This window comes from Nanorana parkeri, unplaced genomic scaffold, assembly GCF_000935625.1.
Source record: "Nanorana parkeri isolate BGI_ZX_2015 unplaced genomic scaffold, ASM93562v1 scaffold387, whole genome shotgun sequence".
Classification (NCBI taxonomy): Eukaryota; Metazoa; Chordata; class Amphibia; order Anura; family Dicroglossidae; genus Nanorana; species Nanorana parkeri.
This window is the reverse complement of record NW_017306655.1, coordinates 283623-310504: the sequence shown is the minus strand read 5'-3', so window position 1 is coordinate 310504 and position 26882 is coordinate 283623. Positions and strand designations below refer to the sequence as shown.

The 26882-nt window shown below is 42.6% G+C and overlaps 1 protein-coding gene across 1 annotated transcript in view; it reads left to right on the top strand.

The window, feature by feature from the left end:
• Positions 1 to 1007: 1007 nt before the first annotated feature.
• LOC108789329 (protein-glutamine gamma-glutamyltransferase E-like) overlaps positions 1008 to 26882 on the top strand; it is a 33110-nt gene continuing 7235 nt past the window's right edge. Inside the window, exons 1-9 of the mRNA XM_018559307.1 lie at positions 1008 to 1225; positions 2938 to 3056; positions 6813 to 6941; positions 8437 to 8611; positions 15618 to 15753; positions 18379 to 18482; positions 20125 to 20368; positions 20675 to 20678; positions 21063 to 21372. Coding sequence (XP_018414809.1) covers positions 1111 to 1225; positions 2938 to 3056; positions 6813 to 6941; positions 8437 to 8611; positions 15618 to 15753; positions 18379 to 18482; positions 20125 to 20368; positions 20675 to 20678; positions 21063 to 21372 — 1336 coding nt within the window. The 5' untranslated portion in view covers positions 1008 to 1110. The remainder of the gene's footprint in view (positions 1226 to 2937; positions 3057 to 6812; positions 6942 to 8436; positions 8612 to 15617; positions 15754 to 18378; positions 18483 to 20124; positions 20369 to 20674; positions 20679 to 21062; positions 21373 to 26882) is intronic.

Sequence of the window (26882 nt, the reverse complement as noted above, 5' to 3'; positions counted from 1 at the left end):
AGAAAATCTTTTGCTAGACTTACATTTTAATAACCTAATGATTAGAATATTATTTAAACTCTAATCCAACAACAAGGCTTTTAGAACTGGTCCTAACCCCATCGTAGCCCCATAAACCCCTTACCTTAAGGGGTATGGCCACCCCCCAGGTAAGAACTCTTGCCCTAAACCACCCCTTCTCAACTAGGGTTTCTCCAAAGGTTGCTAGGGGTTCCTCAAGCAATGAGCAAATTCTACCTCTTAGATAAGTTACCACTGACACCAGTGATCTTTTTTAGCCTTTGGTATCATGGACATTCTCTCCACTGAACACCAATATAGGGGGCATTACACAAATGTAATAGAGCCCTTCGCTGACCACCAATGTAAGGGGTACTACACTGACCACAAGTGTAAATGTGGACTTCACTGATCACCAATGGAAGGGGGCTCTTTTCCACTAACCACCAATGTGAGGTAACACTACAATTTTCATGAACCGAGTTTCTTTCTGGCCAATTTTATTATTTGTTTCTTTTCATTTCATTACTATTACTGAAATAATTGTGTTGTATAGAACAGTCCTGGGTGTCAAATATTCTATTTTTTTCATATATAATCAGTGTAAGTACCTGAATTTGACTTAGTTTAGCCTCTTGCAGTCCCTGTAGAGCAGAGCTCCAAGAGGGGAAGGGAGAAGCAACATACATAGCCAATCAGACGTGTAGCAAAACAAGGAGGCTACTGATAGGATTGTGACAGAGGGATAAGCTTATCAGTGTGCTGCTTCTCCTTTCACTGTCCAGTCACAGGATGGGGATGAGAAATATCAGACCCTCTGCCTGCGAGGCAGGACTGTACAGTGGGAGAGAGTTGTGTAAATCTCAGGACTGGGTGAATAGAAAGTAAAGACAGGTTCACTTGCATGTTATTCCTCTGAAAAAAACATCCCACCATTCTCTCTCTCTCTTTCTTACTTAGACAACTAACTGCATTGTTATAACCCTATAACCCATTATTTCTACAATGGCAGGTAACTCCCTCCTTGAATACACATTTGCTGATTCCCCATCACCTTCAAGAAACAGTTGGGGAGCTCAGAGAAACTCGAGTGGATCCACCACTGTGAATATGACCTTCTTCACCCCTAATGATGCAGTTATTGGACGATATGTTTTATACTTGACTAGTGGAGGCTCCAGACGTATCGGGGAGTTCTATCTGCTGTTCAACCCTTGGGCTCCAGGTAATAATTAACTATATTGAAGTTGGACTATTGTTTGCAATGAACATTAAAGCCAATCTATCAAATTTTTAACTGTTTTATTTTTTAGGTGAAATATCAATTTAAAGTGTATGTTAGGCAGAATTAAAAATAAAAGGATATGAAGTGCATCTCTGCAATGCATGCACATTTGCCCATGTTTTATCTCTTTAAAGACCCTTCAAGTACAGAAAAATATATGTTGGTCTGCAAAAAATGCACTCAGCTCCTTAATTCCTGTTGGAGGCTGACACTACGCTGATTTTACTGAACTGACATTTTAAGGACTGGTGTCAGCCCTGCCTAGTTGTCTTTTTTCAAACTACAGGATATCTCTCACCCTCCTCACCTCCACAACAAAGAGGGAATCGTTTTGCAGTTTAAAAAAGTGAGCTAGGCAGAGGTGATACTAGTGCTTGACATAACAAAGGCATGGTGACAGTGGCCAGCTCTGAATTTGTGACAGGATTAACAAGTATTTTTTTAAACTTATCGAAGAAATATAAGAAAACATTCATGATTTTTTTTGTGTAAAGGCTAAGTTCCCCTTTTATATCATGTTTCAGTACACTCAAATTCAGGATATAACATGAAACATGGTGACATCGTCTTCGGCATCCAACATTTCTGGGAATACCAGAGAGCCTGTGACTTCCTTCTGTGGCCTGTGGATCCCCCTTACTTTCCTGGCCACTACATTACTAGTGTGTCCCTACAGAGTTGTGCCAGGGAAGAGGAGATCACCAAGCATGCAGCCAGGAAATTGGAGAAGCAGGCACCTGACACCCTGGGAAGTGTCAGATCCTGAAACACTGCAAGAGAGTAAGGCTCCTTTCACACGGGGTGAGCAGGAAGGGATCCGTACATGGATCCTCTCCTGATCTGAGCAGTATGGATCAGATGTCCCCGCTGTAAAATCCATGTCCATTCAGTTTTTTCCTCCATCTTGCGAAGAAGTGAAAAACTAAAATGACCAGACCCCATGTCGGTCTATTGGGATTTGGATGTAAATGGACATGTATCCCCGATAATCAGCTCCAGCTTTTGTTTTCCCAGACCTGGCTGGAGTCGGGGGTAACCGGGTATAAATGGATGCTCTTCCTTTTACAAATAGCTGCCCATAGGCTAGCATTGAGCATCTGATCGGATCCACTCGAAAAACTGACAGACAGACCCGATTGGACTGCTCATGTGAAAGGGGCCTTTAAGGTTGACTGCATCAAAGGCAGTAAAGATACATTTTATTCTTCTATTTCACTAAACAGTTTTTTTTAGCAGGTGACAATGTCCCTTTAAACTCATCCTGATGATCTGTAAGTACAAGGAACAGGTCCTCATATGATGAGCCATACATTGCGTTATTTAGCTGTAAATTAAAAGTTCTAAGATTCCAGTCTGTGTGTCACAGTTTCTGCTCATGGCATTAAATGGTTTGTCAACGTGCACTGTCATGTGCGTTTGACACAGAGAAATGGCTATAAAGTGTCACATGCCATGTGCTGAACTTACTGTGTACTGACAGGTAATCCGCACATGTATGCTTCACAGAAATTATGTATCCTACTGTCACTCAGGATTTTTGGCAGGTACATTTTTTGGAGTTGTGCAATATAGTTATACTTAAGTGCCAAAAACAAGTAAGAGACAACTCAGGCATGTCTTGGTAACACCCAGCATTATTTTCTTAATTGCAGGTGATATGGTTTACATAGCAGATCAATCCCAAAGACAGGAGTATGTGATGTCGGAATTTGGTCTTATCTATGGTGGGGACTCCAACTCTCCCTCTCAGTTTCCTTGGAACTATGGGCAGGTACTTGCAGACTTTTTTTTAATGGAATTTATAATACAGCCCATTGTGCACTTTTAAAAAAATTTGTATAAATAACAGCCTGTGTTGTTTAATGTTCTACTTTGCCACCTTTCTTAGAACAAGGTGTGACTTGGTATGGTTGTGGATTCAAAGGCATGTGGCCTGAATGTTGTGCTGTTAAAAAGTGTGGAAAAACACAACACGTTTCTTGGAACCTATGTATGCTGTTGTTAAAACCGTTCCACACTATGTATAGAACACAAAAAAATACTGGGCACCTGACCTGGTGCAATAAAAATCTTTTAATTGGTAAAAGCAGTATACAAAATATGTACTCACAAATGAAGCAAGAATAAAAAGCATCAGTGTACTGACAGTCCTCCATGGATTTTTCTGCTGTGGAGGTGAGTGGGAGACAGTGAGAGAGAGTCCACAGGCTCTTCTGGTCTGCAGACACACGCTACCACTGCTGAACGCGTTTTCAGGGACACACCTCCTTCCTCAGAGCTGGGTAACTGGACTCTCCCTGTGCCAATGTGTACTCTATGATTGATCATAGGAACTCAATGGGATCGAAATACAGCCAATCAGAGAGCAGCATTCTGTTACTATGTGGGAAATGTTCTTCCCCTTTGATTGTGGCCCTGTCCCCTTAGCTATAATTGGCCAGACATGCGGTTGTCTTAGTAACAGAATGCTGCTCTCTGATTGGCTGTATTTCGATCCCATAGAGTTCCTATGATTATATATATTTTGTATACATCTTTTACCAATAAAAATATTTTATTGCACCAGGTCAAGCGCCCTGTGCTTTTTGTGTTCTACACAGTGTCCAGGATCCCTCTTCCTGAAAGGGGCAGCCTTACTGGATTTTAAGAAGTGTTTTGGGCCATACGAGGGTCTCGTTTGGCGCTGTTTTTTTGGAACTTTTGTACCCTCCGAACTATGTACCTGTCCAGAAAGCTACTCTAGCCACACGTAATGGCAAGGAATCTCATTAAATGTGGTCCTACTCAAATCTAAAAAAATCCCAACAATAGGTCACCAATAGCAATGAATAAATTAGAAGGAAACTTATCTTAAAGTCAGCCCATGTTTTTCTAAGGGTATAATTCTCAGAATTCCAGACAGGGACCTGAAAAAGCTACCTACATTGATAAAGGGTATGCCTTCATCAAGCATAGGATAAAATTGGTCCATGATATGTGCCAATGTGTAGCCAGGACACCACCTAAACCCCTCCCTAGCCAGTGTCACCTTTCAGCAGGAGCCTGTAGTCCCTACATTTAGCAGGTAGTGGACAAAAAAAAGAAAGCAAGTCTGTTGTGTCAGCAAGGAGAGGTCATCCTGACTTTTTAGTGGTGCTGGAAAGGTGCACTGTCTGTGTAGCCAAACTAGAACTACCTTCCAAGTTCCCACACCACTGAACGCATAGGTCTCATGTATAAAGTGGCGGGCAGCTGTGCTTGGTTGGAGATATAAGAATAGCAGGGCCAAATAGAATACATTACCCACCGAGACCCAGTTAATTGTACATACCTGGGCCTCAGTAGGCCATTCTATTCAATTTTTTGTTAACCACTTTCCATCAGTGTTACAAACCTCTCCCTTATGACTGCCTGAAGTGGTTTTGGTCAAGATAAGGTACTTTTGTTAATTTGGTAGGCAAGGTTTAAAATGTGCCTCTAGGCAAAACTCTGTTTAGTTTTGGTTAGAGTGGGTAAGGGTAACACTATCTGTTAACTTGTCCCCATTGGGAAGATTCACCGCCCAATATGTATTGGTAACCGATGTCACTGAGAAAGAAAGTTAGGGGAAATCCAAAATTTAAGAGCTGTTCCCAGAACAAGAGGCAAGCGATAGGGACACATTTCTAAGAGGGGAATTCTCCTTGCCTTGGGAGATTTCCATTAACTTTCAATTGCATCTCTTGGACAGGAAACAAGGGGAAATTTAGCAAATGGTACACAGAGAGCAGAAATTAACTACTCCAACCAAAACTGAAGTTTTAGCTATACATACACTTTAATGTAAAAACACAGTGACTTGCAACACTGCACTAAAATTGGTTCTCTTGAGACAAGAGAACCTCTTCTGTCCTATTCTCATCCAGATGAGTACACTCCTGAATCCACCCCCCGTCCCCCCCCCGCCCCAAGACCAGAGCTCAATCTTCTCAGCAGGAGCCTTTTTTCCCCAGAAAGCAGACATAATCGAATTACTTGTAGCATGTGTTATTTCTTGCAGGGAATGCCCATTCCATGCATGTATCTCCTCCCAGACACTTCCACTCATCAGTAAAAAACTAGATAATGTCTCTGGAACCCACTTGTAACTGTCTTGGAATCCATACAAATATTACTGTCAGTAATTGTATGGAGGAATAAAAGCAAAGCACAGATTAACTTTATCTGCTCTCAGATGTCTGTGTACACTTGCCTATAATAGAGCCATGATAAAATTAGCGACATTGGCCATATAATCAGCCAAGAACAACCTGAAAAAAGTCTAATTAAATCTTTCTGGTATACTAAGCTGCACAATGGCCAATGTTGACAGTGGTGTCTTCTAGAAAGTAGTACCTCACTGCTATAATAGTTTCTAAAAACCTCTTTGCAAAATGCCTATCTTAATAATTTACACTTAGGTAACCACATCAAAGTCAAAGAGCAAGTCCTCTGATTACTAGTCAGAGGTTTTGAAGACTGGCAGAAATAAGTACAAGTGAACCACCAGCATCACCATTGTGTATGGCTTGAATGAGATGCTGGATTGTGTTAAAGGATATTTAATTTCATATTTGGTTTTTTTTAGTCTTGGGAAGCAATGGCGGGGATCAAAACATCTATCTAGTCTCCCTCTACTCAAGTAAAAGCAGTGTTTTTATTGTTGTTCACAGAAGTTTGGGGGAGATTTGCTTTCACTTCTAGTCCCGACGTCAACAATTTAGTAGGGTAGGAAGTGTGGAAAAATGTCTCAGAAATGCACAGACAACAATAAAAATGTTATTTAGTAGAAAAGAAGAAGTCTAGAACTGTGCTGCCATGACCACTGTTTTCCATTATTTCCATTACACTGCTATGTATTAATTGCATATTATTATGTTATGGTATATTCATGACATCTAGTGGTAGATTAGCTCTACTAAAACTTGATTTTCTATATACATTTGGTATCTTCCACTGTTCTTGCCTCCTCTTTAGTGTCAATTGGTATAGCTTTAGATAGACCCTACTTCCTTCTTTCACATCCCCTCATTGTATGTCTAGCCCTTATTGCAGACACTAGATTTAGAAGATCTATTGTCATTTTACACTTCATGTGACTAGGGAACATCCTCTGTAACTACTTTGAGAAGTAGCTTCTGTGTCTTCTTGTAGAGTTAGGCTGTCTGAAGATGGAGCCAATTCTGGTGGTGATTACACTCTCCGGAAGGATCTAGGTCCAACGGAGGTATGTCAAAGCATAAATCTGCTCTTGAAACATAATCAAGAACCCCTTGCAGCATTTTATTGCTGTCTGTGTCTATATTAGTATTTTTCCCTTACTTTCTGCCCAGGGTGACAAAGTTGTCGCTGGGAAAGGTATTCAAGGAAAATCTCCCCAAGCATCAGATCACAATTAATGCCTGGCCCCCCACCCCTATCACAACAAAAAAAAGGTCTTGCACTTTAATGATAACTGCTGATTTTCTAAGTTTTTAATGAATGAAATTGTTATACTGGATATATTATTTACAGATACATTTGTACTCAGTTTCAGGGACAGAATCTCTACATCACTCTCGCACTACTGGATTCATCTCTGAGTTTTCGCAGAAATGCTTCTGAGGATGTCAGAAAACGCAACAACCCTTTACATATCGCCAGAGTCCTGAGTGCTATAGTGAGTGAAGAAACAATCCACAGTCATAATTATTCAACACTATGTATAGGAGGTCTGTCTGTCCCAAAGTGGTAATTCAGTAGCTAATTACTAGGGATGCACCGATACCAAGTACTGTACTCGGTACAAGTACAGATACTTTTCCAGCTCCAAGACTAAACTAGAGAAAAATGCAAAAGTTAGGAGGCAGCTGTCATTTGTAAGGAGCACACGGAGCTCCTGGGATTTGTACATCTCTGTTTTAATGTATGATTTTGTTTCTATAAACATATATAAAGGGATGCACCGATACCATTTTTGCAAGTGCTCACAGATACAAGTACTGATACATTTTTTTTCTTGTCATGTGACAGTTTTTCTAAAACAATATCGACTAATGATTTCAGGACAGTGAAGGAGTGCCAAAGCTAGGTCCCAGCTGCAACCGCTGCCACCCTGGTAGTTCTCATGAAAATGCCAAGTATCAGCACTGGTATCTGAACTGGTATCGGTGCATCCCTACTAATTACATTACCCCTCCTCTGCATCGGTCTGAGGTCCCATCATGTGTCAACATTCTAATGCTGCAGTGTAGGAGAGAGGCTGAACGGGGCGCTGTGATAGCTGGCCATCTCAGCGCTTTGGGTGAATATAACCAGGGCCGGCTTTCCCACAAGCCCAACCAAGGCCCGGGCACCCAAGGCAGGGAGTAGAGGGGCAGCAGGGGTGTGGAATTCCTATCTCCCAATGCCCGGGGCATGCAGTTCCGGGCACCGAGTTGGTAGTTGTTTTCTATATATAGCCCTGCTTTGGGCAAGCAAAGCTAAATGTACAGAGGGGGTGGGGGGGGAGTGCATTGAGGAACCTGGCCTTGGGGCAGCAGAGAGAGTAAATCTGGCCCTGAATATAACTTATGTTATTTTTGTATCTAGACAAAAACGAGCACTTAGCCCTTGCGGTGCAGGAGTTATTCTTTACATTGAACCTAAAGGCTTTACTCAGAAAGGTTGTTGGTTCAGCATGTCAGCCAGGTAACTAGCATTTTCAGCAAGCTACTAATTATTCTCAGTACAGCTTTCCTGAACTGGTCCAGTACCCAGTTATGTGATAATGTTATTTTGTCTGATCTAAAAACAATATTCTCTCTGGTCTCAAGTGACTGGCAGCCATAGACCATATGATTTAGGCTGGCAGCTCAGGATCAGTCATTTTTTGGAGACCAGCAAGAAGTACTTCTTTTGTTTAAAGTGGAACTCCAATAAAAAAAATATTAGGATAAAAAGAAATGCCGTTCGCACAGCACTACCGCCACTAGATGGTGCTGAGGAGCGGAGCCCCTTAATAAATGTAATAATGATTACAAAGCTGCATTAGTTTGTGTGTTTTACATCTGCCTGAAGTTCATCTTTAAAATAATGCCATAGTTTAGTAATGCTGCCATGCCTAACTGAGATGAGAATGTTAATGATAGGTCCATGTTAATTTTGAAACTTGGTGTACAATGTCTCTCTGCCAGGTGAATAGTAAAGATGATAATGGAGTGGTGATGGGTGACTGGAGTGGAGAGTATTCTGGTGGTACCAATCCCAGTGCCTGGAATGGAAGCACAAGCCTTCTGAAGAGCTGGTTTGAACGTAGGCAGCCAGTAAAATATGGACAGTGCTGGGTCTTTGCTGGTGTTCTGTGTACAGGTAATGTTATATTGTAATACCATGTCATATTTACAGTTATATCATTTTTCTTTTGACATATAGATTTGAAGAAATTTAAAGTATATGTGAATGCTAATGATCTCCAAGCAATCAGTACACTATGTATAATCATTGCAAAAAATAATTACTTCACTCATAATCAAATATAACCAAAAATACCTTGGGGTGCATTTATAAAACATGTGCATAGCCAGTTGTCCTGCGGAACTGCATGTACATTTGTTCTGTGCCAATAGAAGAAATGCATGTTATAGGTGTATTTTCTTTCCTGATTGTAATATTTCCTGAGTGTAATATCAGTGAAATACCACATTATGGCCACTAGATAGAGCTGATGAGTGCAGTAAAGACGTATTTGTTTCCTCAGCTCCATCTAGTGGCCATAATGTGGTATTTTCCTGATATTACAATGGACCTGGAAATCAAACACACTAATTTGCAAGGAAGGAGCAGGGGTAGTGTTTCCATTGAGCGTGGGTACTTAACTTTGTAACCATGGAAATACAATATGTTCCGCAGCCGCAGTGGCAATGCTGACTACAGACTACAGGCAAGCTGTGGATCTTCACAGCATCCCATAGTTTTGACCAGCAAACTGATGGACATAAACCGACCATGCCAGTAAGGATCTGCTTTCATGCTTGGCATGGTCAAAATGCTACAGGAGGGAATAAACCACTACACAGCAAAATGTAAACATTTTATCTGAAGGTTTTTTTTTTTTTAAACAAATTTAATTAGAATTTTGTGATACAAAAACAAAAGCACTGTCTGCGCATCTGCATGTCGATAGCGCACGCTTTAACACAGGTGACATCAAGAACAGACACGTACAAGCCTCAATTGCAGGCCATATTAAAGAAAACAGTAACAAGAAAATAAAATAAAAACAAAACAAAAATAACATATGTTCTATGCAGTTTAACATCAATAAATTGCATCTATGATAGGTGTCTCGACACAGATTTGTATGCAATCGACCTAGTGCCATATAGTAAATAGTATGGATCCTAATTTCCAATGAATACAGACAAACTAATGTAAGCTGGAGATACAAATGACTCAACTATTCCTGTTCTAAGGCCAGTTTCCCCAGGGTGTTCGACATGTGACCAGTTAGATACCATTTTGTGTAACGGAATGGTTTAACAAGTTGACTAATTTCCGCTGTCGTGTAGGATTGAATCAGAAACAATTCCATCTGCGGAAGAAAGATTTAGCAGACGCATCAGCATGTGATTCTGCGTCTATTCTTTCCCTGCAAAAGAGAAGTTTGAGCTCCTTGATCACCTCCTCTACTGTAGGAGGCTTGCCATCGCTCCATTTGCGCATAATCACTCTCCGAGCTGCAAGGAGGCAGATGTGTAACCAGTCCAGCCCCTTGGGGTACCTACCCTGTCTGTCTCCTTCCTGTGAGGAGCAGTGACTGAACAGACATAGGGCAGGGTCTAGTTGGGGATCCCAGGAAAGAATCTGTGCGATATAGGACATCAGGAGCGTCCAGAATTGATGGATCCGGGGACAAGTCCATAGGCAGTGTTTCAAAGTGGGATGGGCACAGCCACATTTCGGACAGCTGGATGACTTGGTTTGATGTGAAGCGGTGCCTTCCGGCATGAAATAAGGGACATAAGCCCTGTGCAGCAGCTTAAACTGGGTCTCCCTCCATATTTCGCTAGTGATCACCTTCCTGACTTTGTTGTATCCCTGCAGGGCCTTGTCCACTAGGTCCGGATCTTCAAATTCTCTGGCCCAAATTTTAACATTCGAGGTAGCCAGCAATGGCGTGAATACTGTTTGAAGTCTAGGATATAGAGTAGATATTGAGTATGATTTAGAGGACAGTAGAACGTCTAGGAATGAGGTAGCAAAAATGTTCTTGGGATCCCTAGATATCGCTTGCCAATGTTTAGTGGCCTGTAAGAAGTGGAGAAAGTGATGTGAGGGCAGACGATACCGTATCATCAATTCTTGGAATGTGTATGGTGCCCACGTGTCCGGCCGGAACAATTGCTTCCAGGATTCTGTGGATTTTCACAGGCTGAACGCCCTATACTCCATGCCTTGGGGGAACATTGGGTTATGCATAATAGGACTGTGGCTGGAGAGAAATGGGGAAAGCCCGAGACCTTTCCGCATCTCTCTCCACGCCACCACCGTGTCCCTGTACAATACATTCTGTCGAACACCCATGGGTAGAGTTGAGACCTTGCACTGGAGAATTGCTTTAATATCCCAAGGGGCCAGAAACGCCTTCTCCAGGGGCGTATTAGAATATGCAGAATCGTCGTTGAGCCAATCCAGAGCGTGTCTCAATAGGCAGGCGTAATAGTATAATTTTATATTCGGCAGGTTAGCACCGCCCTCACTCTTCGGGAGCCACAACTTCTTAACAGATATTCTAGGCCGTTTTGATTGCCATATGAAGCGTGTCATGGCTCTTGTAATTTTGGCAATATCCGAACTCTTTAACAGGAGAGGAAGAGTTTGGAGCGGATACAACAATTTGGCGAAGCTAGACATTTTAAACAGGTGTATCCTCCCGAAGAGTGATAATGGGAGATTTTCCCAGGCTTCCAACTCCTTGATAATTTTATCAATCAGAGGGGGATAATTTAGCCCATACAGGGAGGATGGTGTCTTACCCACCTTGAGTCCTAGATAGGTAATGTCTCGCTGTGCCACTCTAAACTGCATTTGCACATCCCAGTCCCACACCTTGGCTGATAGGGGTAATATCTCGCTCTTCGTAAAATTAATTCTGAGGCCCGAGAATGTAGTAAACTGGCCAAATAGTTCCTGTATCACTAGTGCGTCCTCCTTGAGCCGGGAGGTAAACAACAAAACATCGTTCGCGAATAAAGCGATTCTCAAATCCTCCTTGCCCACCCTTATACCATGGAGAGCAGGTGTTTCTAGGACGTGACGTGCTAGAGGTTCTAGGGCCAGGTTGAACAGCAAGGGGCGACAAAGGACAACCTTGTCGCATCCCCTTGCCCAAAGCGAAGGAGGAAGATATAGCTCCCTGGGTCAATATTCTCGCCACCGGAGAGTCATACATACGGTGTAGGAGAGATCCTGCCCCTGAATCGAAACATAGATAATACTCGAAACATCCATTGCATATTGACGTTGTCAAATGCTTTTTCAGCATCCAGCGTAATAATGGCCAATGTAGCCTCCGGATCAGACCGGGCCATCTCCAACGCCAACAGCACTTTTCTCAGGTTTGACACCCCCGCTCGACCTTTGACAAAGCCAACCTGCGCAGGGTGTATTAATGTGGGCAATATATTCGCCAATCTGTTTGCTATAAGCTTGGATAAAATCTTGACATCTAGATTCAGCAATCAGATGGGCCGGTAGGATCCTGGATTAGTTGGATCTCTACCCTCCTTAAATAGCAACCGTATGTATGCCTCCTGACCGGTAGCGGGGTATGGACCTCCCTCCCACACTTTATTGTATAGGGCCTGCAGGGAGTCTATTATATCCTCCTGTAGTACTTTATACATGTCAGCCGTGTATCCATCTGGTCCTGGCACCTTGCAGCTAGATAAGTTCTTGATCACCCCTAGAATTTCCTCCTTGGAGATATCTGCGTTAAGTAAATCTAATTGCTCTAGCGAAAGACTTGGGAGACGAATATTATCTAGAAACCGTATGGCTGCTGTTTCATCATAAGAGTCCTCCTCATAGAGAGCCCCAAAAAAACTCCTCCAATATTTTATTAATAGCTATTGGGTCAGTGGTTAGCTCACCCTTGGGACTGCGGAGAGTTAGAATGGGGTTAGGGCGATAGCTACCCTTGGCCAGAGGTGCAAGAAGCTTCCCTGATTTGTTCCCAAACTTATGGAGACGTAGGCCTGCATAGGAAGCTTTAATGTTTTCCTGCCTTTGTGCCCATAAGTCAAACTCCTGCTTGGCTCCCACCCAGTCCTGCTTGTGAGCCAAGGATGGGTTCGCTATCAAAGAGGCGTGCGCCACCCGTAGACGAGCACTCGCCTCATGATATGCTTTCATGGTCTTTTTCCGGTATGCTGAGACATAAGAAATAATCTTACCCCGCATACAGGCCTTGCCCGCTTCCCAGAAGAGGGTGGGATCGGTCGTATGTATCGCATTGCACATGGCATAATCCCTCCAGGCAGAGCGAAGGAAGTGTTGGAAATCCTCCTCGGCCAGAAAGGACGGGAAGCGCCACAAAATCATATTCTCTACCCGCGGCGAGTGGCTTTCCACCACTGAGATCGGGGCGTGATCCGATATCACCAAGTCGTGAATCTCAGGACCTTGCGTGTTGGGCATCAGAGCATCTGAACAGAAGAAATAGTCCAGTCGTGACAGGCAGTCATGTACCAGGGATACGTGCGTGTACTCCGACTCTAAGGGATGCGTGAGCCTCCAAACATCCCTGAGACAGAGATCCTCCATCGTAGATGCCAACACCGACTGCCTGCCAGAACCGGACCGTCTGCTCTTGGGAATAGTCCCCGAAATCCATTTCCTGTCCTGCAACGTGGACATTGTCGAGTTACAGTCGCCTCCAATCAAATGGTGGGGCAGATCAAACTTATTAATCCAGCGAGCAAGGGATTGGAAGTCTGCTAGGGTGGGCGAGTTGGGAAAATAGACATTTGTTACAGTAAAGAGCGTGTGTTCACATTTCAGGGTGACAGACAGTAATCTCCCTTCGGTATCTCTGTCTACCCCCAACACTGAATAGGCAAGGTTTTTACGAAGCAATATTAGAACACCAGCTGTGCGGCCCTGGGATGGCGAGCAGAACACTTCCCCCACCCATAGGCGTTTGATCCGAAATAGATCCTCGTCCCTGAGATGCGTTTCCTGCAATAGGGCCACATCCGCCCTCGTGCGTTTTAAGTGACGCAATACCTTGGTCCGCTTCTGGGGGGAACGAAGACCCTTAACATTCCACGAGATTATTTTCATGAATGTATACGAGATGGGTCAGGATTATTCATGCACGGTTCCAATAGGTGTGGATAGTGCATTGCAAGGACATTACTGAGACGTTCCCCCCAGAAGCTCGCCCAAGCAGCCGCAGGGAGACATAACAGAGAGTAGGCAATAGTGCAATTAGAACATGATAGAACATAAACAGTGCATGAAAACCATACAACATGTACAGTGGAAGAAAAATAAAACATATACTTTACTGACTTCGCCATTTCCCTATGGACGCAAAACGGGATATGTGCTTCAAAACCCGTTACAGGTCATCCTGGCAATATATAGAAGAGAGAGCAACACACGAAGGGTGTCCGCTACCCATCTCTGCTCTATAATTATGATGGGAAAGAATGAGAACAGTTAGCGTAATTGAACAGTTTGTTCACTCCTGTTACCATCAACGCTTACGGTATTTGCGGGGGGTGCCCATCACCCGCTTTGGTATTTTGGTGGATTTGCGTGGCGAACGTGGAGGCAAGGGAGATTTGGAGGGAGACCCAGTATTTGTAGCATCCATCTGATTAAGGAATTGTAGTGCTTCATCTGGATCCCGGAATGAGTAGTTGCGACCTTCAGCCGTGGTAAGATGCAGGACGGCCGGATAGGCCAGTGTGAATTTGATCCGCTGTCGATATAAGTTGGAGCATACCTCACTGAAAGCTTTCCTCTGTTTCGCCACTTCCGCCGAGTAATCTGCGAATAGTAGTACTTTATTCCCATCAATTTGAAGAGATTTAGCAGCTCTATATTTTTTTAGGATCTGGAGCTTGTCGGCGTAGTTAAGGTACCTGGCGATAACCGGTCTCGGTGCCTTGGCGTTGTCTTTTGGCTGCCCCAGGCGGTGAGCCCTCTCCGCTGTGCAGGCTGCAGAGACCCCTAGCAACGCCGGGATAGTGGATGCGCACAACGTGAGCAATTCGTTCGGCTTGTATGACTCAGGCAGACCCACTACCCTCAGGTTGTTGCGGCGAGAACGATTTTCAAGGTCTTCTATCTTATCTTGCATCGCCCGTGAGGTAGTGTCACACATAATCAGCTTCGATTGAGCTTCAAGCAAGTCGTCCTCCAGTGAGGAGATGCGGTGTTCCACTTCTTTAAGTGCTCGTGCCTGTGCTGACAGATCCTTCCTGATTTGGCCCATGCTGTGCTGAATGGCTGTCTCCACCGCCTCAGTGATAGTCGGTCTCAACAATTTGGCTACCGCTGCTGCTATTTTAGCATGTGTGCTGTCCTCATCCAGGCCCTGCACCTCAGAGGCCGGAGACACGCTTCTTTGTGGGGAAGTATGTGGGGCCGCCGCCATCTTGGCTACACGTGATTCCCGAGTGAGCGCCCGAGACCGATTAAGTGATCGGGATCTCGATCTGGATCGTGCAGACACCAGGAATCGGTCCATCCCCGGGCACCGGACACTCTGCTGGCTCAGTAGAGTACCTGTCACGAGGTGGGTAGCCGGTTTTTTATACAATTAGGATGCCGTAACGGGAGCGCCGTCTCCCTGCTGCCACTCACATGGGTGCCGCAACCGGAAGTATCTGAAGGTTTTAATTACCCATGGGCATGAAAGGGTTAGGCTCCCCGTCCTACCTGGTGGTAAGCTGTACTTCTTGTCATTCAGCCGTCAAAATTCACAGCTTCTACTGACCATTTACATTCTAGCATTAGGCATTTTAACATTAAGGGGCTAGTCCTAACATCAGGAAGGGGTGGTGCTTAATCTTGACCTGGGCAGAAGTCGAGGACCCGAGTACAGCCTGAGCCTAGGGGCTCCATAGGCTTCCAGAGATTGTAGGTGCCTAGCACAGGTACCTGCAGGAACCACAGTGTGTCTACACTTCAGAACCCAGCAATGATCCTATATAAACTTGGTACTGAGAAATAAAATCCATGGAAAACAATGTTTACATTAAGATAACATTTGTACGTTACATTCATGTACTTAAACATTCGAGCACAAATTATGTAATATGTACATTTCCTTTAAAATTATTCTCTCTTTTCCTCTGTTTAGTCAGCAGAGCCCTGGGATTACCCTGCCGAGTGATTACTAACTACAATTCTGCCCATGACACAAATGGTGACTTGAGCATTGAAAAATACTTTACTGAATCAGGAGATCCAGTTGAGATCAGCGATGACAGTATTTGGTAAGTATTAAACTATTATTAGATTAGTGTAATGATTCATCTAATTGCAATTTACAATTTGCAAGCTGGAATCACACCTCTGCTAAGCATTTTAGTCATAGCTATTACATCATTTACCCTCATTCAAACTGTGGATGCTGTAGAGCTGGATTGTGCACTTTCTACAGAATGGTGTATAGAGACATGTAGGGGGTGATTTACTAACCTAAACACACGCACGCACTAGGTGCGTGTGATTTTCACACAGCCAAATTTATTTATCAACCAAAAAGTCTCTAAAAGCATATTTCCACTAATGCCATATATGGAAAAATCATGCACATGATGCATATATAATGCTGCTTCACAGTTTAGACAAAAATGGTTAGCTCATGCTTTTACATTCCTGCATTCATCAACGCAAGCAACACAACATAGAGCTAATTTACACAACATCACCTTGCAATTCATGCTTGGCTTTGCACAACACACCTGCTGGGTGTGTACACACTACAAAGGTGTTTAGATTCCACCCATAGATCATGCTGGGAGGGAACACTCTACAGAGGTGTATACATGTTCGTGGTGTGTTTATAAGGTTAGTAAATCAACCCCCTAGTGTTTAAAAATAATATTGGCAATTTTGGGTTTCTTAGTTCAACTTGATTCCATAGAACTAACCAGCTAGCTAACTAGTAAGAAGATTGCCATTAAATAAGTTAGCACCTTAATCCATTTTGATCTTGGTAACAGTGTGCTACCAGTGTCCTTCTGTAAATACAACCTGTCATTGTAAGTGCTAATAAAGTAAAAAGAAATAGTTTAACAAATCCATAAATTCTTCAGTCCCCATCCCTCCTCACCTTTTATGATTCTCTAGCCCATACTGGCATAGTTGGTATGTTTTGGGTTGCCTGTGATAATAGTACATGAGGAATCTCTCCAGGTTCATGATAAAAAGGATTAACACTACTGCATTGTGAGATGTGGATATGGATTTTGGAGAGATCAGAGCTTCCAGTCCTTTAAAAGCAGCATTGCTGAGCCCACTGAAGGTTGGATTGTAGCTTCTACCAAGGCTGCTAGATGTATGTGTGGCCCCAAGCCAAGAACTACCATTGATTTTTTTTCCTTCATAATTTCCTATGTAAAAGTCAGTGGGAATGAGGTCCCTAATGGTTTCCTAAGAAGTGCAGTGGTAAAAGCAAATGAAGTGGTGAACAACTGGAGGTGTTCAGAAGAACCTTAGAACCATGTTTCATATTCTGAAGAGGTTGTGAGGACTGCATCAATGCCATGGAGTAGGTTAACAAACACCAGTCTACTTGCAAGAAGAATTCTGATTTTGGGTTAACGCTTGTTTTTATGCCGTTGTTTACTGTTATTACTTCAGTAAATGTTTGACAGAAATTGCAAGCTCCTGTTCCTTTGCTCTTTGTTGTGACAACCAGGGGAAGAGTTTTATTTTCTAACCAATGTCCCCCTCTTATCCAGTAGAGTAGAGGTAATATGGTGCTTCATACCCTTCCCTTCTGCCAGAGAGGAGGTATTACCCCACTCTCCGATGAGGACAACTAGTAATTAGTTGTCCCCATCAGAGTGCCCCCTTACATTGGTTGTTCCCATCAGAGTGCCCCCTTACATTGGTTTTCCCCATCAGAGTGCTCCCTTACATTGGTTGTCCCCCATCAGAGTGCTCCCTTACATTGGTTGTTCCCATCAGAGTGCTCCCTTACATTAGTTGTCCCCCATCAGAGTGCTCCCTTACATTGGTTGTTCCCATCAGAGTGCCCCCTCACATTGGCTGTCACCCACAGAGTTTTTGAAATCCCAGCTTTTTTTTTTGACCACCTGCCTTTGTCACTCTATTCCCCTGTGAGTCATTGAAACACTCTTATGGAGCATCGCACCTTGACTATTTACATCCATGTACTAATATCCTTTTCTGCACACAACTGGCCAGTATTACTTCCAGACATTTACTGCCAGCCCGCTTGTTCTATGGCCAGGCCCTTACTGAGGAGCCTGTCGTAAAAAATAATTAGCATGTGGCAAGAAAAACCACCCTAAATACGTGTATGTCTAATAAACATGGAAATGGGACCAGTCACCCCTTTACAGAAGCAGTATTAGTAAATCAGATGTATTAAGAATCACTCAGCAATAGTGTGTATCAGCCCTAAAGTATATATAAAGCCAACAGTTTAAAATAAATTTGGGATAGAGTAGGGGAGGGTTAAAACTGCTGTCATTTTTTTTTCTGCCTCATTGTTTTTTTCTGTGTCTCCTTTGGGAGGTTTCTCTTCACTTCTTGGCCCGTAGACTGAATAGGGAGCTAGAGGATATAATTCCGATGTAAGGGAAATGCCCACTTTGACAGTTGTCATGGGAACAACTAGCCCCATTGGAATTTTGCCCCCCATTTCTGTTCTAATGGCAACTCAAAAATGTTGGCTTTACACCCACTTTCATTTCTTGAATTTCCTTATCACGGACACTCATAGCAATAAAACCTCCTTCAATGATAGTCAGTACTAATCTTTTAGCTTGTGCTAGTCATATTCATATTATTTAATTTGACATATGTCGTTTTTTTACTTTAATCAAAATGAAAGCACGTCATTTTGTGTGTTTTTCCAACAATAGGAATTTTCATTGCTGGAATGAATTGTGGTGCACTCGACCTGATATTAGTAGTGCTTATAATGGATGGCAAATTTTTGATTCAACTCCTCAAGAAACAAGTGATGGTAATAAAATATACATTTTTGGCTAGAAAACAGTTTCAAACCCCCAAACAATTATATATTTTCTGAAACCAGAGGCCCTGTAGAATAAAAAAGTGCTAGTTGCAATTTTTTATGTCGCACGGTTTTTGCGCAAATGTTTATCAAACCAGTATTTTTATGAAAAAATAAACTAAATTAAAATGTAGTGCACAGAAGTATAATATAATACCCCATTGTTTGGTAAAATATGACAGGATCATGTCGGGTAAATAGATACCAAACATGTCAAGCCTTAAAATTGCGTTCGCCCGTGAAGCCACAAAAAAGTCAATACGCCAAATTTCCCATAGGGAACACTTTAAACGCTTTAAACCACTCATCAGTTTAGTGATTGATAGTGCTCGAATGATTGCTCTCACTCCGACGTTCGCGGCAATATGTAACATGTGTAGCGCAATTGTCGTTTTCGCACGTAGGCTTTTTTTGCATTTTCTTTATTTTTCTTATATGTTACTTTCATTTTTATAATTTTTAAACACTTTTTTTACACTAACCCTATTGCTATCATATAGGGGGCTAACAAACACCCTATGTAATAGCAGATAGGGTATGACAGGTCCTCTTTATGGAGACATCATTTCTTGACCCCTAATGTCACCTAGGGACCCCAAAGAAGCTGAGGAAGCAGATATCTGCTTCCCCAGCTTCATCTGGCTCAAAGAGCCGGAGACGGTAAGAGTGACACCGGAAGTGATGCAATACACATCACTTTCTGGTCCAGTGATCGGAGTAGAGACCAGCGCCTTTAAGCCGCTGAATCTCTTTCCGTTTATTGTGGGGGCGGGGGCACTGCACGGTACAAACAGACGCCGGATCGCTTGTACATTAACAGCAATTGCCTGCTGTTAAAGACTACTGACCAAGAACACGGCTACTGCAGCAGCCGTGTTCTTGTTTTAACCACTTCTGCGGGCCGCCGTCTATAGACGTATTGCGGCATGGAAGTGGTTACAAATAAATAAATAAATTGATCCACCGTCGTAATCCAGGGTCAATCACGACATCCAGCGTTGTGCACGATGACGACAACTCGACGAAATAAAAAATAAATCAAGAAAAAATAAATAGAAATAATAATTTTAAAAAACGACGCCCGCCGACCTGTCCACTTGCAATGAACTCCCGCCGCAGAATGGCATTTTGACAGATGCCGGCAAAATATAAACAATTGGGCGGAGCTAGCAGTGGCATCTGGCTCCACCCAACTGTTTACAGTTGTATGGCATTTGACAGGTATTTGACAGGCATTTGACAGGTGCCTTGTGGGGAGCTCGGCGGGCAAATAGCCTGACGAACGCCCAGACATTTCGTGTGTTCGCCGAACACGGGCTGCCGATGTTCCTGTCAAACTCATGCTCGACTCGAACATCGAGCCCATCCCTACTAATCACTGCGTGCGATTAAAGGGGGGGAGTTCTTCAATGGGAACACAAACAATAATTTGAACAGTCTTTTTTCAATCTTTCTTCATTTTATTAAAAAAGTCCTCATGGTCAAGATTTTGGTCCTGTTCATGTGACCCCCAGGAAATTGGGGACAACAATATCTACAGATAGCAACAAAAACTCCATGACAAAAAATATGAATGTCTTTCTGTTTACAGGTATTTTCCAACTAGGTCCAGCATCTCAAGTTGCAATAAGAGAAGGAGATTTGGATAAGTCTTATGACACTCAATTTGTATTTTCGGAGGTGAATGCAGATGTCAGCTACTATGTCGTAAAAGGGAACAATTCAAAATTTAAATCAAGGACAAACACAGCAGAAGTGGGCACATTAATCTGCACAAAAGCTGTGGGCATATCTGATTACGAAAATATCACTCATTTGTATAAGTACCTAGAAGGTAAGATTACCGCCATATCAACAGTTGATGATATCAGCAGCAACATCACTGAGATGTAACATATTTTAAAAAAAATGAGAGGAAGTTCAGACCTTACTAAGCAGATCAATAGTTTTTGAATTGCATGAGAGTTTATATGTGTATATACAGTATATATATATATACTGGGTGTCACCCCGCCGAGACGTCACAGTGCATGCGCGATTACATCATCGCGCACGCGTGGAGATCTTCTGATACCTGCCGGCGGCCATCTTGGTGAGGGGACAGTCACCCGGCGGGATAAAGTATGCCACCAGGTCCCCTCCTCTCTCCTGATACTGTCAGGTGTTCGGTCCATGACCGAGCGCCCGACTTTTCAGAGGGGGGGTGACACCAAAATGAAAAGAAAATATACTAAGAACATTTGTTTTTGTCCCTATTCCACAAAATGACCATTCACCGAAATTCAAAAGATGAATGGCTCTGTAAATAGACCCCATAGCCATAGACTGACGTATATTAAAGGATGCTGATGGATGGACACAGGCATTGACAGACACCTACTGTGACCAAATATAGCTTAGATTTGACTTGCACTTACTCGACATTGAGTGATTGGAATAGGCTACTAATACAGATATGGGCACAATACAAAGATGGATATTACCAGCAATATCCCTCTGTTCTAACAATGTGTTCTTACTTTAGGCAGCGGAAAAGAGAGAGAAATTTACCGGAAAGCTCAGCAGATAGTTGGTGTAAGTTCTGGATTCATGGCATTTTCTGCTGACGGATCTCCAGCTGCCGCGTCCGCTAGAGAACAGGATGTTTCTGGAGCAATAACCTTTTCTGGAACACCTACAGTTGGGGAAGATATCACTGCAATCCTGACTTTAACAAATTTGAAACCCACAATCAAAAATGTAACTGTCAACATATGTGTGTCTGCTATTGTGTACACCAAAGCAGTGAGACACTCTGTTCTCAAGCAAACTGTCAACGTGCAACTCAACCCAAATGAAGGTACTCTCCTTGAAACAATATAAATGACTAGACTAACTCATTTTGCTTTATATACTAACAGCTAGTGATAATGCTGCTAGGCTAAGGGCTCCTAACCACAGCCTGGTGCTACTGAGTTACGGTCAATGCATAGTAGACTTTCTATGTTTTGGGGGTTGGGCATAATTCAATATAGTGGTGGAAGTGAATAAGCAGTGCTATGCCTATGCTACTAGACACCAGTGGAGTGTATTCAGCTTTGAGGCTCTTCAGTACAAAGCATAACAATCACTCAACAAAACTAATTCATTGTGATGACTATAAAAGGTTATCAGTTGCTTTGGGTTTACTGTTCCCTTTTTTAGGTTATGATTTCCCTACTGTGCACATAGTGCCTAGACCATGTAAAATTTTACATATTCTTAACAAGTCAGAATAGAATCCTAGAGCCTACCTCGGGGGCTTTAGCATCCTCACATACAATGCAGGACTGTGGACTCTACATGACGTGATGACATCGGTAGTCCTCCTACCACTGGACCAGAGGCGGAAAGGGCCGGTCTTGGAACCCTACAGACAGAGTGGGGATCATGTTAGTAAAAATGCTTTATACAATACCCCTAGATGACCAGTTAAAGCTTGCAGTGCAGGGGTAATCCTACTGCAAGGCTAGTCAGGTGTGAACAGGCCCTATAGAAAGGAATGGCCATCCTCTTTTTGTGTATTAACTTGCAATTAATACACAATTAAATTTGTACAGGTGTGGATGTAAATTCTTTAAAGCCCATCTCCGTACAAACCATTTGGTACCTAAGTACACCATCTGGGTCCATCCTCACTGCTGTTCCAGATTGTGGGGGTGGACCAGTAATCCAGCACTGTAGATGTGCCTGGGCCAGCCGGTCTGCACCTATCCCCTCAAACTGACATCACCTGCAGACTCTTTTCTGAATCCTGAGAGTACCCTGGCGGTATAGAGCCAATAGGAAGAGTCCCATTATACAGGCAGTGATGTGGACACCTGAACCTCCTCTTACTTCATGATGTGTCTCTAGGGAAGACAATTAAAGGAAATCTTACCAATGGCAACAATAAATATACAAATCTAAAGAAAAATTGACAAGGGTTCTCACCCTTCCCTACACTATCTAAAACAAAAGTTTGGGTTAGAAATACACTTTAAAAAGTAGGTAATACAATTAATGGTTGTGTTTCTCCTCATGCACCCCTACAATGATGCATAGGGGCATCTAAGATGATGTTGTCAGCAGCTACACATGGCAATGGTATATGGATGAGAGTATCCTTGGTATCTAGCTGTGCAAACTCCCTGGTCCCTACCAACCATTTCTCACTACTTTAGAGAGCAAGCTCATCTAAAGGAATGCAGAGAATGTGTCTATAGGATGACAGGGTTCTTGATCATTATAGATCCCAAAAGGAAGCAGGAAAATTGCTAACTATGACAGTATATAAGCAGATTTGATTGAGTTGTCTGGATAAGTTAAGGGGCTCTCGGAATTTTAAAAGCACATGTATCCCTTAAGTCTGATGAGTTACACTTGTACTTAGCATATTATCATTATCACGTTGCATAGTTGCACTTTGCATATCATCAAAGCCCTCATCATTGTTTTACTGAACTCCACTGATGTCTATGAAACAGGCCTTATAGGATTCTTAACATATGTACAACTTTCTCTGGGTCTCAGTGGTAAGATACACATTTTTCATGTTCTCAGAATTACATGAATATTTGTTATTGTATAATGTATTTCCTGACCTGCATGTTTTGCATGATGTATGTGCATTATTACCTTTTTATAATGTAAAGTAACAGTTAATGTTCGCTTTACATTTGCCCCCAGCCCTGGATTTGTGACACCCTTTTGTTTCTTCTTCTAAACTGATTTCCCTTGCGTGTCTCAGTTCTGGACGTTTGTCCACTAAAACGTACATGGTTTTCACAAATGACCAGGCAGGAAACATTTTTTTCCAAATTAAATAACATTTCATTACTAGATATTTAATTTAGAGACAAATAAGCTGTTCACTTTAAAAGACAATTTTCACTTTACAAAGGAATATCCCTTGCATGTGATTAGGTATTATTTTCAAAGTTAATGTTTACCACATTCACTAAGCTAAGACAAAATTCCCTTGCAACTTGAACAGCCAATTTGACTTTAGAAAATCAACCTCATAGTGTTCATCGAACTTCCAAAAAAGTTAATAGTTCCAGAGACCTTGAAAATGACTTTTGAAATGTTGACAAAATATTTTTCATCCCATCGAAGGACCTTTTAGAAATGTCAAATATTACTAACATGCAGCACTGCTCAAGTTTGCATCTATTATCCTACAGTGCAATCAGTCATATCAAAATATTAGTTAGATAATTCTCCCCACAGTGGACAACCTGGACTTTGTAGTCTCCCCAAGAGACAAACAGGCTGCTATAACAGACTGCTATATTTAAGGAACATACCAAATTGGAAAAACATGCATAGCTTGCATAATGTTTTGCTGGGGTTCATTGGTGGACGACAATGGGCCTTTGTGCGCAGAAAACCAGTGCTTATTGTTAGTGATCTGTGCCCAACTTCAGGGTGATGGCTGCCAGTCTCTGTCTTTACTAGCTTTGCACGCTTGCTGTTGGTCAAGGGTGTTCCTGCAATCTCCCCCAAGGTGCAGCTGCCCACCCTGCTCCTTGTTCCTTTTGCATCCCAACACACATCACCTATCGATGTGCTTACTGCTGCCATGTTATGTCCTGTGGTATCACCAGCACGGAAGGATCTTCAGAACTGGAATGTGATCGCCCCAAGACTGGTCTGGGTAATCTGCAGTAAGAAGACCCACCACCAGCTTATCATGCATACCTGATTGTCCAGTTTTCCTATTGAGGTTCCCTCTATTGTCTACTGATGAACCTTCTCGTTTTTTTTGGAGCTCCTGCGCTGTAGCACAGGCGGCACAGGCAATGTATCTACCTCGGCTGGTGTCTTCAGTGAGCATTACATGAGTGAGTAACTACAAGAAGGATTACCACGTGTCATATAAGCCCTACGTTGCCCACTTCACCTTCAGTGGATTAAGCCTGTTATTTAGACACATGGATAGGAAAAGCCAAACTTTGCCCATTTATTGGACAGCGGAAATGTAGAAAGAAAACTGTGCACATATAAACACACTATTGGGCTATTGCATAAAAATCCATCAGTGTTCGACCCTGCTATTCATGGAAATTCTACACTTTTCAGAACCACCTACAGTGGGTGACTGCCAGCATATACAAATAAGTAACCTTAATTGTATTGCAGTGGTCATGGGTGGTGACCATCAAGCATGTCCCTACAAAGTTGTAGTGACATAGGGAGTGGCAGGTTGGAACCATAACGCAGTAGGGGATGCAGGCATTCAAACCCCTCAGAAGTATTGGACGCTGAAGATTATTTGGGCAGGGCAGCTCTACAAGGGATTGTAGGTCAGAATCACCAGGTGTGGGACTAGTAAGAATTACTCTTCTGTTACAGCTGGCTGTTTTTAAAAAAATTTGAAGTGGTAGTTACTTTATTAAACATTTGTAACTTCATGAAAGCTAAAGATGAAAACAAAATGGACATTTACTACTGGATCCATGACTGAGAACTTTTTTACTATAAGAAGCTATAGAAATATATAAATGAAGGTTCATTCTCCAATATGAAACAATATACTATGACACCAGGATGCCAAATCAGAAATGGTTTGTCTTTGGTACGGGGATCCCAGTACAGGAGAGGTGAGTATGCACTAAGTCTGGTTAATGTTAGTTTTATGATCACAGGGAAAGTTGATGTTAGGGTTGGGGTTACAGGAAGAGTAAGTGTGAGAGGGACCTTAGGTAGGGAATCTATGTTGAGAGGCCAAAAACTTCCAGAGCCAAGTTCCCGGAGGTGAAAGCTTATACACTTACCGGCCACTGTATTGGGTACACCTTGCTAGTACCGGGCTGGACCCCCTTTTGCCTTCAGGATTGCCTTAAGTCTTCATGGCACAGATTCAACACGGTGTTGAAAACATTCCTTTAGAGATTTTGGTCCATATTGACATGATAGCATCACGCAGTTGCTGAAGATTTGTTGGCTGCCCATCCATGATGTGAATCTTTTGTCCCACCACATCCCAAAGGTACTCTATTGGATTGTGATCTGGTGACTGTGGAGGCCATTAGAGTACAGTGAACTTATTGACTTGTTTAAGAAGCCAGTTTTAGATGATGTGAACTTTGTGACATGCTGCATTTTCCTGCTGGAAGTAGCCATCAGAAGATGGGCACACCGTGGTCATAAAGGGATAGACATGGTCAGCAACAATACTCAGGTAGGCCGTGACGTTTAAACAATGCTCAATTGGTACTAAGGGGCCCAAAGTGTGCCCACAAAATATCCCCAAGATCATTACACGACCACCACCAGCCTGAACCGTTAATACAAGGCAGGATGGATCCATGCTTTCATGTTGTTTACGCCAAATTCTGACCCTACCATCTGAATGTTGCAGCTGAAATCGAGACTCCTCAGACCAAGCAACGTTTTTCCAATCTTCTACAGCATTATCCAATTTTGGCGAATTGTAGCCTCCGTTTCCTGTTCTTTGCTGACAGTAGTGGCACCCGGTGTGGTCTTCTGCTGCTGTAGCCCATCTGCTTCAAGGTTCGACGTGTTGTGTGTTCAGAAATGGTTTTCTGCATACCTTGGTTGTTATGAATGGTTATTTGAGTTACTGTTGCCTTTCTATCATCTTGAACCAGTCTGCCCATTCTCCTCTGACATCAACAAGGTATTTTCGTCCACACAACTGCCGCTAACTGGATATTTTCTCTTTTCTGGACCATTCTCTGTAAACCCTAGAGATGGTTGTGCTTGAAAATTCTAGTAGATCCGCAGTTTTTGAAATGCCACGTTCAGAGTCACTTAAAACCCCTTTCTTCCCCATTCTGATGCTCGGTTTGAACTTCAGCAAGTGGTCTTTACCACATCTAGATGCCTAAATGCATTGAGTTGCTGCCATGTGATTGGCTGATTAGCAATTTGTGTTACCAAGCAATTGAACAGGTGTACCTAATAAAGTGGCCGGTGAGTGTATATTGTCTTAAGTTCACAGCCAGTTTCTACTTACTGATCACCAACCACATAATATTCTTCTACATTTAATCACCTTTTTTCTTGCAGAAATTGGACTATTTCAATCTGAACTGCCCACACTCAAATGTCAACCCAGTTTATCACATACAGGTTTTTCGAGCTGCATGTGGGTATTAAGAACTGAGAAAATACTGTATATTGTGTTATCCTTTTCTTCATCCAACATGCAGCACGGACATTTTCTTTCAGTATTTTCCTAGCTGAACCCATCCGTTGTCCTCTTGTTGTACAGCAGTTCAGGAAAGTAATTAACAATCCAAAATCTAAATGCTGATTTTGCTTAAATACAATGTGAATGTGTCTATCTTAAGGTTTTGATTTACATAATGTGGCTTAATGACA